The sequence below is a fragment of the Onychomys torridus genome, chromosome 8 (genome assembly GCF_903995425.1).
Source record: "Onychomys torridus chromosome 8, mOncTor1.1, whole genome shotgun sequence".
NCBI lineage: Eukaryota > Metazoa > Chordata > Mammalia > Rodentia > Cricetidae > Onychomys > Onychomys torridus.
Genome location: NC_050450.1, coordinates 61772604 through 61785354, shown reverse-complemented (window position 1 = coordinate 61785354; position 12751 = coordinate 61772604). Strand labels below are relative to the sequence as shown.

Below are 12751 nucleotides of genomic sequence, written 5' to 3'. Positions count from 1 at the left end.
TGCGCGTGCGTGTGCGTGTGTGTGTGCGTGTGCGCGTGTGTGTGTGTGCGCGTGCGTGTGTGTGCGCGTGCGCGTGTGCGCGTGCGCGTGCGCGTGTGCGTGTGCGTGTGCGTGCGTGTGCGTGTGCGTGTGTGTGTGTGTGTGTGTGTGTGTGTGTGTGTGACTGGAATATGGGGGAAAGCTACCGGAGAGAGCCCGGGGATGCTGCTCAACACTCTGTACATGGGACCACCCCTCCCCACCAACTGTGAATCAATTATCCCGTCCAAAATGTCCTTGAAGCTGGAGTGAAAATAAAACGACCCTTCCTTAAGGACTGGAGATTCTTGAAGGTGAGAACTGTGCATACTTCAGCTCCATCTCCCAGGGTCAACCCAATGGAGGGCCGAGGGAGGCACTCACTGAACAAGGTGAGGAAAGGGACACCACCTGAGGCCAACGGTAAGTCACGTGACCCTGTGACACAGCCCGAGCCCAGCACCTGGCATTTACCTGGCAGAGTAAACAGTTGTCATTCATTCAGCTGGTGACTATTGGTTGAGTGCCTCCCTCTACTGCTTCAGCGTGCTTACTGAGGCCCTACTACGTGCCTGTTCAAGCATAGGTGAGACAATGAAGGGGAACTAACTTCTGTCACCTTGGCAAGCTAAACAGAGCACAAAGCATGACTTACAAAAGTATCTCACTGTAGCTGTCCACAAACAAACTCTTGAGGGATGGCCGCCTCTGCAGGAAATACTGAATCTGTGAGTGAACAGACAGAGTAAGCTTCTGGGAGTGTTAGATACGGCTGAATGGGGGAGCTCCTGGCGTGCTTTCCAAGGGTCACCGTGTTGGAACACCAGAGTGGGTTCCAGCAGAAAGTGTGAGGAACTGGAGCAGCGCTAGTGAAGCCAATAGGGAGGGTGATGTTATCTGATTACGATTACAAGTGTATCTAGAAGGCAATTCGGGAAGGAAAAGATCACCAAAACGCTATCAGCTGCTGTATCCCGTGGTAGGCCTGAGAAGCCTCTTCTAGTTTGTTCCCCCACGACCACCTTCCTTTTCTATAAATGAGCATAGCAGAATAATAAATATATAATGTAATAAATATAATAAAAATCCCTTTACACAGCTACATCTGAACTAACCCACCAGATCAACCTTTGGTGGCTGGAAATCCTCTCCAAAATGCCGACACTCACCTGCCCCCAGTTTAACCCTCTGTCTGCTAAGAGGTGTCCACTTGCTGGTGGGGGGCTTTGTACATTCTTAGATAACATAAATTACCAGTGTGAAAAGACAATGTTCCCATGAAGACAAAGTCCAGTGACTTGCAAAGAAAGATTCCCTAAAAGTAAGTATGGTGGTTGTACGAGAATGGGCCCCCTAGGCTAATGTGTTTGAACACTTCATCCTCAGGCAGTGGACCTGTTTGGGAAGGACTAGGAGGTGTGGCCCTGTTAGAGGAGGTGTGTTCGCTGGGGATGGGCTTTGAGGTTTCAAAAACTACTTCCACTATCCCCAGTATTTGTTCTCTCTCTCTCTCTCTCTCTCTCTCTCTCTCTCTCTCTCTCTCTCTAGCTCTCTCTCTCTCTAGCTCTCTCTCTCTCATTCTACTTCCTGATCAAAACATGAGTTCTCAACTGCTGCTCCAGCCACCTGTCACCTGCAACTTCCATTCCTCCATCATGGAGTCTCTCCCTCTGAAACTAGAAGATCTGATAACCTTTTCCCTGAAAGTAGCTTTGCTCATAGTGTCTCATCACAGCAATAGAAAGTAACCAAGATAGTCATTAAAAAAAAAATACATGTGACCCAAACCAAGAAGTTTAGAGGTTAAAATCACAATCCTCTAACCAGGTATAGTGGTGCACATCTGACATCCCAACACTCCAAAAGTTAAGGCAAAATGATCAAGAATTCAAAGACAGAAAAGACTACATAGAGAAACTCAAGTCAAAATAATAATTAATAATAATGATAATAATAATAATAATAATAAATTTGCATTCTGATCTCTTTTCATGGACCCGAGTTCTTGCTCCTCTTGAGTCTCACTCAAGGAAGATGAAACTAAAAAGCACAAACCCCATGTATTCCCCTAAATTCTAGTTTGTACAGAACCCCCAAATTCAAAATTCTAAAAGGAGCCCCCCAAGTTCAAAGAAAAGGCCTTTGGGCCTGAGGCGATGCCTCAGGAAGGTGCCTGATATGCAAGCCTGAGACCAGCACTCATAAAAAACAAAAGCCAGGGGCAGCATCATTACACATCTGTGAGACTAGAGCTGGGTAGGGGGTGTGAGGCAGAAGGACACCTGGGGCTTGCTGGCCAGGCAATCAAAGAAAAGACCCCTCCCACAAGACTTAGTGGTGGAGATCTGCCTGTGTTGCTTGACTGCCATGGGCCCTGAGGGATGCACTGGATGGTCCCTGCAACCCAGTCTTGAACGCCCAAAGGATTCTCAGCCTCGCTCACTCATCTCTCAGTGGTTCTCTTGACCTTTGTCGGTGACAACAGATGCCCACATCTGGTGAAGGAGTGCTTACCCCTCGGAAGAAGAAGTAGACTCCTCCCATCACAGACAGGATCTCTCCAGTGACTCGGAAATAGTCTCCAATGGTGTTCCTCAGCTTATAGGGGGGCTGTGAGGCACAGAGAAGCTAATGACTCTGTTCACTCATTCATCCATTCATTCAACAAACGTTCACCAGGCGCCACCAGGGACCAAGCCTTACAGTTAAGATTCGGCCCCTGCCTGGGAGACAAACCTCCATTAAAAGAGAGAAACAGCAGCCTGGAAAAATGGCTCCATGCAAACCTGAGGCTGATTTTGGTTCCAGGAACCCATTATGGGAGGACAGAGCTGACTCCAAATAGTTGTTGTTGTTGTTGTTGTTGTTGTTGTTGTTGTTGATGTTGTTTCCAATCCCAATCTCTGCATGTTCACCATCGCACAACAACAACAATAATTTTAAAGAAAGAAACACAAAGGTAATGAGTTCTTATTGGACATCTGCAAGAAGGTCGCTCTGTAAGACCTGCTTGCCTGAGTCTCTGGGTATCAGAGGATCCTTGCAGAGCGGTGCTGTCTCCCAAGCAATGTCCCTGCCCAGGTCTCTGAGGGGATGGGGCAGGTGACAGGGTAGGTGGAGGTGCTCTTACAGACCTGGTACATTGGGAATCCCATTCTTCCCACAGCCTGCAGTACCCAGCTGCTCTGCCAGGAGGTAAGGTCAAAGTTCCCCACAGAGGAGTGGGGGAAGGACTGTCCCCCACACAGCCATGCAAACGGCCCTCCTGCTTCAGCCATTTTCTGGAGAGGCTTACCTTGGTGTTCTGCCAGCACTTGCTTGCTCACTCATCTTACTTATTTGCATGTTTCTCCTCTCTCTAACAAAATGTGTGTATTCTTTCTTTTTGTTATTTTGTTAGGATTCTGGGGTGCTGGGAATCAAACCCAAGGCCTTGCACATCCTAGGCAAGCATTATGCCACTGAGCTATGCCCATTATTGTTTTCTTTTCTTTTCAAATGAAGTCACTAAATGCCTTTTTATATAGAGATAGAACTCCAGTTTTTAAACTAAATTTACAGGTGAAATGTTCCAGAAATTGGGTGGAAAATTAGTGCTCTGGGTATTAAATGAGAAAGATTTAATTCAGAAATATAATGGAGTCCATGGCTCAGAAGACGGTAAAGAGTCTCACCCCAAGCTGAACTAAGAGATGGAACCCAGCCTCGCACAAAAGAAGTACTCAAGGGCATAGGTCTAAGGAGCAACTTTGTAACAAGCAGGTGAGCCAAACAGTGAAGGCCAGCAGGTGGCAATGGAATCAGGGCTTGCACCATCCTATAATCTCCGGATACCCAGCCCAGGGGGCAGCTGGCTCCCCAGTCCTGAGTCCTCATCCTCAGGAACTCAGTGCTCACATGCTCAACCTCTCAGAACCACAGACTTAAAAGACAAAATCCAGGCACAAGACAGCCAGCAAGAGGGGAAACTGAGGGCAAGAGGCAAGGCTCTCCAAGCTGTCTTTCCACCTCTCGGTGAGCTAGGAAAGGGTACCAGGTAAGGACTGGGCCTAGAGCCAACAGCATCTCAGGGGAGTGCCCCACCCCAACCCCCAAGTAGGGCCCATGCTCCCATCCGCACCAAGCCTTCCACAGGCCGATAGTAGGCAGCCGTGGTGAAGACTATCATATACAAGCAGTAGACGAAGAAGTTGAAGTAGAAGATGCGCTTGACAAATCTGTCCCACTTGTCCTGCAGGAGTCTGTTCAAGGGTTCCACCAGAAGCATGTCATGGCGGTTCTATGGGAGCAGAGAGAAGTGAGGCTCACTCTTGCACCAGCAACTCCCTGAAAAGCTACACCAGCCCACGACACTCCTCACCCCTACGTAGCCCACACAGTCAAGGAAGAACGTCCCCTCAGCCTGCCAAGCAGCCAAGAGTCACCAGTGGTCTGAACCGTTGGACAACCAAGGCCTTAGGCTGGTCCCAGCTCTGCTGTGGTTCCTTGAATGACCCACCCTCTTAGCTTCAGTGTCTCCATGAGTACATTGACTGGGGAGAAAGTGGACAAGCCCGAAATCAGTGGTTCTCAACCTGGGGGCCAAACGACCCTTTCACAGGGGTCACCTATGACCATCATAAATCACAGATATTTACATTATGATTCATAACAGTAGCAAAATTACAGTTAGGAAGTAGCAATGAAGTAATTTTATGGTTGAGGGGGGCGGTCACCACAACATGAGGAACTGTATTAAAGGGTCGCAGCATTGGGAAGGTTGAGAACCACTGATCTAAGTGCTCAGCTTAAGGGTGTCAGTATTTCCCAACATTCTAATCCCATTATCTCTAACAACTGGCTCTCATCACCCCCACAAGAGGATGACTCTTGGGGTTTGGGGCTGCTTCTACACTCTTCATTTCTCTTGTTTGCAGCCCTGGGTCAGGCAGAGGTGGCAATTACCTATCCATGATATGTAAAGGAACCTAAGAGGCCTGTCCTAGAGCAGGTCTGACCTAGAGCCTACATAGTGCAGTCTGAAGAATGCTTTAGGCAAAGCCTCCAATCCAAAGGCTTGAAGGCTCACAGGACCCAGGATGTAGAACAGACGAGCCCAAGGCAGCTTGCCCTAGGCTTCTCCCCTGTGCTTGAGATCTGCCTCAGAGACCCTGTCCTGTGACTCCTTGAATACTTTGGGGATGGGAAGCTCCTCACTCCCTCAAGAGCTTCTAAAGAGATGTTAACTTCAGGGATGACCTATTGACATAAATTTAGTCATCTCTGCCTTCCACCAGTGTGCCAGCTCAAGGAGAATGGCCCCAAGATAAGCCCACACTCTTACCCCCAGAAAAAAAATTGCAGACATGAATTGTTGGTGGCCACCCCCAGAGCTTTCTCTCTTCCGGGTTAAATTCCTCAGTCTGTGGTGAGGCCATGCCCTATTCAGACCGCCCCTTTAAGAACTCAGAAGCCAGACTCAGCATGGCAGCCCAGGTGGGGCTGACAAGGCAAAATGGGCCAGGCCTCACCTCCCTTGGACTCTGGTCCTATAACTACAATTTCATCCTGTGAGGCACTACTCCAGCCCCTCACTGACTCCAGCAGAGACTTCAGCTCCTGAGTCTACTTCTGGAGCTTGGAGTATCACTTTAGGAAGAGTGGACAGGTGAGGTGGCCTTTCATCCAATGAAGGTAGGATAAACTATTCAGTAAGTCTCACTGAACCTTCACTTAGAACCAGAAATATTAAATAAAATGCCATCCTCAGTACACAAAAGCAAATTCTAGATAAAGCACCCAAAATGAAACACCTACAAATGAATGAAAAGGGAACACAGAAGGGTTACTGTGTAACTCTGTAAAGAACAGGCCCTCAGAGCACAGCACACAATCCAGAAGCCAAAAAAGAAAAAGACCAACCACAGGGCTGGAGAGATGGCTCAGAGGTTAAGAGCACTGACTGCTCTTCCAGGGGTCCTGAGTTCAATTCTCAGCAACCATATGGTGGCTCACAACCATCTGTAATGAGGTCTGGTGCCCTCTTCTGGCCTGCAGTCATATATGCTGTATACATAATAAATAAATCTTTAAAAAAGAAAGAGAGAGAGAGAGAGAGAGAGAGAGAGAGAGAGAGAGAGAGAGAGAAAGAAAGAAAGAAAGAAAGAAAGAAAGAAAGAAAGAAAGAAAGAAAGAAAGAAAAAGACCAACCAGCTTGACCCTATCCGAATGAAACCCTTTTATACGTAAAGGGTGCTGTTTGTGAAATTAAAAGGCAAGAGACAGGCAGGGTGGAAAAAACCCACTGCAGTAAGCAATAGAGAAAAGATTGATTTGTGCAGAAGCAAGAGGTCTATACACGGAAAGAAGCCAGCAAACAGTCCTGTACACCTTAGGAGGCCCACCAAAGAAGTACAAAAGGCCAGTAAATGCATGACAATGTTCCGCCTCACAGCAGGGTATGGTGACCCAGGACTTAACAATCCCAGCACTTTGGAGGGAGGAGGGGTCAGGAGTCCAAGGCTGGCCTGGGCTGCATCGCAAGCCCCATCTCAAACAACAAGAAGAAATATGGTGGGCATACTTTCTGATTTGGAGATAGCAATTTCATGTATCTTTCACTGACAAATTCTCAGGCTCGTGTCAAGTGGTGAGCAGCTGCAAATAGCTTGACTGTCCTGTGCACCGGGCAACAGCTTTTAAATGAGACAGACATCCGGGTGCTAAGGTAAAGCTAACTATAACACATGCCAATGAGTGAGAACAACAGCTTATCCTACAGTGTGTGTAGTATGATCCCATTTACACAAATAAAAAAACAACCTGAAGCTTTTTACACAGTATAAAAGAGGGCTGTCCTTCTCTCTGTACATCTGAAATGTTCTCATTTTTATGAGCTAACAACTATCATTCATTTGCTAAGGAAAACATAATGGAAAGGAAGCTGAACAAGCCTGCAGGACCTGGGCTCCAGGCAGCGGTTTTTCACGTGAGAGCAGATGGAGCTTGAGCAAGGGCAGGGTGGAGTCGGGTGCACCACCCCCTAGTCTTGGCCACTCACAGGGGTCTCGCTGCTGCTGTAGGCGATCACCTCCAGAACTGAGTTCTTCTCACAGGTGTCAATGCAGGACAGGTCATAAAGTGAGGAGTGCACAGGCCCATAGGCCCATTCAGTGAACTTCCTGGACAGGTGCCGGCACTCAGGTTCGTGGATCTCCCTCTGGAGAATGTAAGCCAGGACCTGCAGCAGGTAGGAGAGTCGTATCAGGCCAGCCCAGGCCAGCCCAGGCCAGGCCCCAGGCTGCTTCCCCCATACAGGCTCTGAGCTGTTCTGAAAAACAGGCACTCAGCTTCCCAGCTCCACCAGAAACCCAGCCCAAGCCCCAGCAACTGGCTAGATTCACTAGCTTAGCTGCCTCTAACCTCAGCAGCAGCTGCATTACACCAGGGCCCCAAGATTTACAGTCCTTCTGGGAAGGACACTGGTGGACCCCTTCTAGAAAACTTCAAGCCAGAAGGAAATAATCAAAGTCTAAGGAATAAAGTCATGATGGTTCATGGCTGTGATCCCAGCACTCAGAAGGCTGAGACAGGAGGATTGCTGCAACTTTGAGACTAGTCTAGTTAATCACATACCTACCTCGGCTACAGAGTAAAATACACATGAGCACGCGCACACATAAAGACACACACACACACACACACACACAGAGAGAGAGAGAGAGAGAGAGAGAGAGAGAGAGAGAGAGAGAGAAATCCAAGAAATTAAAGCCATAGGGAGGTTCCCAGAGGGCTTAAATGGGCAAGGACAGCTTCTTAGTATCTCTATGATTGAGGAAGCCCCTCCCCTCTAATTCAAGCAGCCCCAAATGCATCATCAGCCTTACCTGACATCATGCATAGCACCCTGATTTGGCTGGGGCCTGGTCTACTCCCGACTTCCCCCCTTAGGACCCTCCTTGTCATTCCAAAAATCTTGTTCATCTAAGTAAAACACCAACAGCCTCTTTTTCTCTCAACCTAGGCTACACACACGCACGCACGCACGCACGCACGCACGCGCGCACACACACACACCCCAAGTCCCTGTTGGATGGTTTCTGCTCACAGCTCCTCGGACTCACATCAACAGCCCCATTCACTGGTGGGATTAGAGTCCAGTACACACAGTCCTCTCTCCAGCCACCCTGCCTGCCTGGTAACAGCAGCTCCAGGCCAGAGCCCCCACCCTACCCCAATCTTCCCAGTGCTAGCAGCCAGAGCCAGTGGTGTGAGCCCCTTCTTGTTGGTGAGCTCTTCCAGCTTCAGCGTAGGGTGGAGTTTGGCGCCCAGAATCAGGATCTCGTTGTACATGTTTGTCACGAACTTGGTGTTCTCGGCTGTGTTATCTGCCACCTCCACCAGGGCATGTAGCACCGTGTTGCCCACCGAATCCCGGGCACTGATGTCTGCTGGCTGCCAGGAGTTCTGCAGCAGGAACTTCACAATGGCCAGCTGGTTGGTGCATGCAGCTAGAGACAGAGGCAGCTCACCTGCAGCCAACACAGGGTCCCCAGTGGGGCCCCGGGAATGAGACTGGCTAGTCCCTGAACGGCTGGGCCTCCAGCTCCCTCATGTACACCACATGGCCTCCCTACCAAAGTAGAAGCCAGGCCGCCCTTTGGTTTTCTTGAAGAAGTCTCCATTGGCTGCAGCCTGGACGTCGGCTCCGTTCTCTACCAAAAGAGTCACCAGGTTCATGTTCCGCCTCTCAATGGCAATGTGCAGCGCTGTCTGGCCTACAGAGGGAAACCCACTGTTAGCCTTGTGATTACAGTCCCCTGGGGCCCAGAGAGACCAGGGAAGGCCCCTGGCAGATAGCAACTTTCGAAGAAACTCACAGAAAATGTCAGCACAACCCCCTCCCGGTAGGAGGCCAGGATCCACAAATGAGGCCAGGGAAGTTGGGAAGCAGGAACAGAACAGAAAACACCAAGTTGCAAAGCAGAGGAGGCAGAGGGAGACAGGAGGGAAGGAGGAGGAAAGAAGGCAGAGGTGACCGCAAGGGAGTCAGCAGGAGAGCAGCGGAGATCCCAGGGATGAGAAAGGGTAGGGAATCAGAACCAGAAAGCAACACAGTGGCCGGGATTGGGGCAACCCCCTCAGGGTGTAGGTGTGCTGTCGCTGTACCAAGCCACCCCCCACCTCACCCTTGTAGTAGCTGTCTGTGTAGCTGGCGTTGACAAACTGCTTCAGGCTGTCTGTCTGCCGCGCGATGTCCAGGAGCAGGGCGATGGTGTCGTTCTGCCCATTGTGAAGGTTGAGCATAGCTTTTAGCAGACAGGTCTTTCCTGTCTCTGGGTCTGAAGGGCAGAGAGGGGGTCAAAACCAGGCCAGGACTGGGAAATGGCCCCTCCTGGGAAGCCAGCCCTCACAGGGCCACCTTTGAACTCGCTGTCCGTCAGGCGCTTCTTGCTCTTCTGCAGGAAGGGCAGTAGGCTCTCCAGCTCCTGGCAGTTACTCTGAGCCACAGCATCGAAGATGCTCCTGCGGTCATAGAGCCTGGGGGGCTTCTCAGCACCAGTGGAGACAGAGTCCTGGGATGCCTGCCTAGAAAACAAATCACACCCTCAACTCGGGCCCTGCTCTCCCCCTTGAAGCCTTTGGGGCTTGACAAGGAATGTGACTAAGCCCCAAGGCAAACTAGCCAATTTAGGAAACCAATGTAAAGGGGACCTGGGGGCACAGGTGTCCCATCCTGCCCCTGGCCTGTCTATAGACAGCTTGGAGATAGTCTTTGCTACAGCCAACTCTTCTTCTACCTAGCCCACCTGCCTTCCTTCTGGGGTTCAGGAGACAGGAGCCTAGAGGGGCTAGCCAGGGTTGGCTCGGTCTCTGATGAGTAAAAAGACATCTTCACACTACCCAGAAGCCACCCTGAGTGACTCCCCACCCTGCCTCAGAGGAGGTAGGAAGACTGATAGGCTCTTCACCTCAGCCATTTGTCATCCTAGCCCACAAGATCCTAACCTTGAATTTGAGTTCTGGGTATTTGGGGCTGGTGAGCATCCGAGGCCTGGCTATCTAGCAGATGCTGACAGCTGGGATCAGTGTACACACTCCAACATCTGTGACTGTGTGTCTAGTGAGGGCACAAGAGTGTAGGTAGGGCCAGACCACCTCTGAAGGCTCTGCAGCCCCCCAGTTCTGTGACTTTTAACCCAGAAGCAAGACCACTTTGAGGTGCTACCCCATGGCTGGGACTGCCACTGGTGGAATTGGGTCTTGGGAGGGAAGGACCTCCAGATTTACCTGACACAGGCAGGTCCATCCCCAGGCCTCTGGATAGTGACGACAGAGCTGACCGTGATGAGAGGACAGGAGACCAGCCCGCCTTCCTCATAAGGGCAATCCATAGGTGAGGCCTCCTCTGAGTCACCCTTCCCAAAAAGCCGGGTACGACTCCTGGTAGTGAAGAGGTGGGGCTTGGCTGGAGATGGCTTGGAGTTAAGGTCTCTGTCTGGAGGGTCCAGGCAGGAGTTCTCTTGGGGTGGGTGCTCAGACTCCCCAGAGTCTAAGCTATTCCATTTCTTCATCTTTGCCAGATCCTCTGTGGCCCAATGTGCAACCTGCAGGTAGCCACAAAGATGAGGTCTGTGCCCATCTTAAGACCCATAAATTCTCATCTCCTCCCTACTCTTCCTGTCAAGGCTCCTGGGAAGCAGGATGCTGCAAAAGCCCAATGCGTACTATCCCACAGCACTGAAGCTTTCAAGGCTGTTCCTCCCACTCCAGCGGCCCTGGGGAAACTCCCACTACAGTGTCCAGTGGGGCCTGTGGTCAGGGTGGTCAAGCTCCCCAACTTAGAGCCAGCAAGCTCTGGGACTGAGGTCAGAAGCTGCCCACCCTTGAGGTTCTCTGGGCCTCAGCTGCCTGGTTTGTTCTTCCTACCTCCCCATACCACAGTAGAGAAACGACATGGAGGAACTCAATAGTGAGGCAACAAGGTTGACAAACCTCCAAAGAGCCAGGCAGTTCATGTTCATAGAAGACGGTGATGCCCTCATCTGTGCTGTATATATTCCTGTGCCAAGTGCCATGAGTCACACATACTACCCACCTTTGCTTCCACACAGCTGCAGCAACCAAGTGTCAGGATGGGACTGGTGTGTGTGCACACATGTGTGCACCATGTATGCATGTCTTGGGTCATTTTGTGAAACTGGTGTATTTCAAGCATCTCAGCCTATACTTTGTGGCATCATTTGCTGTGGGCAGGTGTTCTGAACCTAGACCTGAACCTCTAGGAACAAGCTAGTCCCTCAGGTGTGTGCCCTGCAGTTAAGCAGTGGCTGACACTCCTTCTCACCCTCATCTCCCATGTTCCCCCTCCACCTGCTGGCCATCCTGCTCCCTGATGCCCAGATCTCTCCTGGGTCAGGGGCCTTTGCTCCCAGGGTGCCTCCACCTGGAGTGTTTCCTCCTCCCCTCCCCTCCCCTGCCCAAATCTTCCCACCTTTCAAATGCCTCCTCCCCTCAGGATCCAACGCTGGTATACCTACCTCCCCAAAGCCTCAGCATCCCTGAACCGTTCAGAGCAGCCAGGCACCTGCCTATCCATCCTGACAGCCCTTCTCTGTAGTCCAACTGTCTCTGTCTGCCTGCTGCTTCCTCCCATGCTCTGTGACCTCTGCCCAGCAAAAACTTTGTCTGAAAAAGCCACACTGTGTCCCTTCCCACCAAGGTGCAGGGACCAGCATGGAAGAAGAGGCAGAAAGTGTGAAGGAGTCAAAGATCCCAGGAGGACACTATGAAACAATGCCTTCAGGACATGACAGGGCTGCTGCCTTGGTGGACTCACAGCAGCTGTGGTTTTCTGTACAAAACCAATCCAATCCACACTCAGGAGGCCTCAGGAGGCCTCAGGAGGCCTCAGGAGGCCTCAGGAGGGCTCAGGAGGCCTCATCCCTACCCATGAGTTATTGGTAGCTGGTGGCTGCTGAGGAGGGGAAAGTCGGTTCTCTTCAGGAGTGTGGCCCCTGGCAGATTGTCTGTACTCCAGTGGGTGATCCTATACCCGTGCACATTAGGTCTACACCCGTGCACATCAGGTCTACACTCATTCCGTTATTTAGAAGGAGGAGACATGAAGTTGGGCAGGTGACCGGGGGGGGGGGGGGGGGGGGGGACGACAGTGAGGATGGATATGATCAAAATACATTGTATTTGTGAACGACATTCTCAAAGAATACATTTTAAAACATGTTTTTAGAAGAGGAAAGTTGTGCTGGACTCTGAGAGAAAGAAGAGTGATCAGACGCAGGCTGCCGTCCATCTCATTTCGCAGTCGGTTAGGGAAATGAACATTCCAGCTGCGTCTACATTCTGGAAAGCAGCCACTGACAGAGGTTGAGGAGGTCTCTTGAGTCCTGAGTTTTCAAGAGAAAGTTCAGGCAGCACAAACCCTGAGCACACGGTCAGGCCAGGCCCATGAATCTGCTGTGGACTAACATTCACAGTCACAAAAAAAAAAAAAACAAAATGAGGGGCCCTGACCATCCCCAGCCTGGGACTGGCAGAGCATAGCTACTTCTCCTGCTGGTCTGCTCTCAGCAGCACCTGAGGCTGTCTGATCTGTCTGAGCCACTTGGGCAGAGAGTGCTCCCCAACACAGAAAACCCCCTTCTAACTGCTCCTCATCTGTTCAGCTCACCCGTTAGCCCCATCTACACTGGGCTGCAGTTCAGACAGGAGACAGGGGAACCATAGGGCCGGA

The 12751-nt window shown here is 50.8% G+C and overlaps 1 protein-coding gene across 1 annotated transcript in view; it reads right to left on the bottom strand.

Moving 5' to 3' along the window:
• Positions 1-12751, bottom strand: part of Trpv1 (transient receptor potential cation channel subfamily V member 1) — a 41509-nt gene that overhangs the window by 10183 nt on the left and 18575 nt on the right. The window contains exons 3-11 of the mRNA XM_036197469.1: positions 10288-10604; positions 9419-9585; positions 9186-9338; positions 8634-8774; positions 8230-8528; positions 7058-7237; positions 4139-4297; positions 2533-2628; positions 674-744 (exon numbers count right to left, since the gene is read on the bottom strand). Of these exons, the coding sequence (XP_036053362.1) occupies positions 674-744; positions 2533-2628; positions 4139-4297; positions 7058-7237; positions 8230-8528; positions 8634-8774; positions 9186-9338; positions 9419-9585; positions 10288-10604 (1583 nt within the window). The remainder of the gene's footprint in view (positions 1-673; positions 745-2532; positions 2629-4138; positions 4298-7057; positions 7238-8229; positions 8529-8633; positions 8775-9185; positions 9339-9418; positions 9586-10287; positions 10605-12751) is intronic.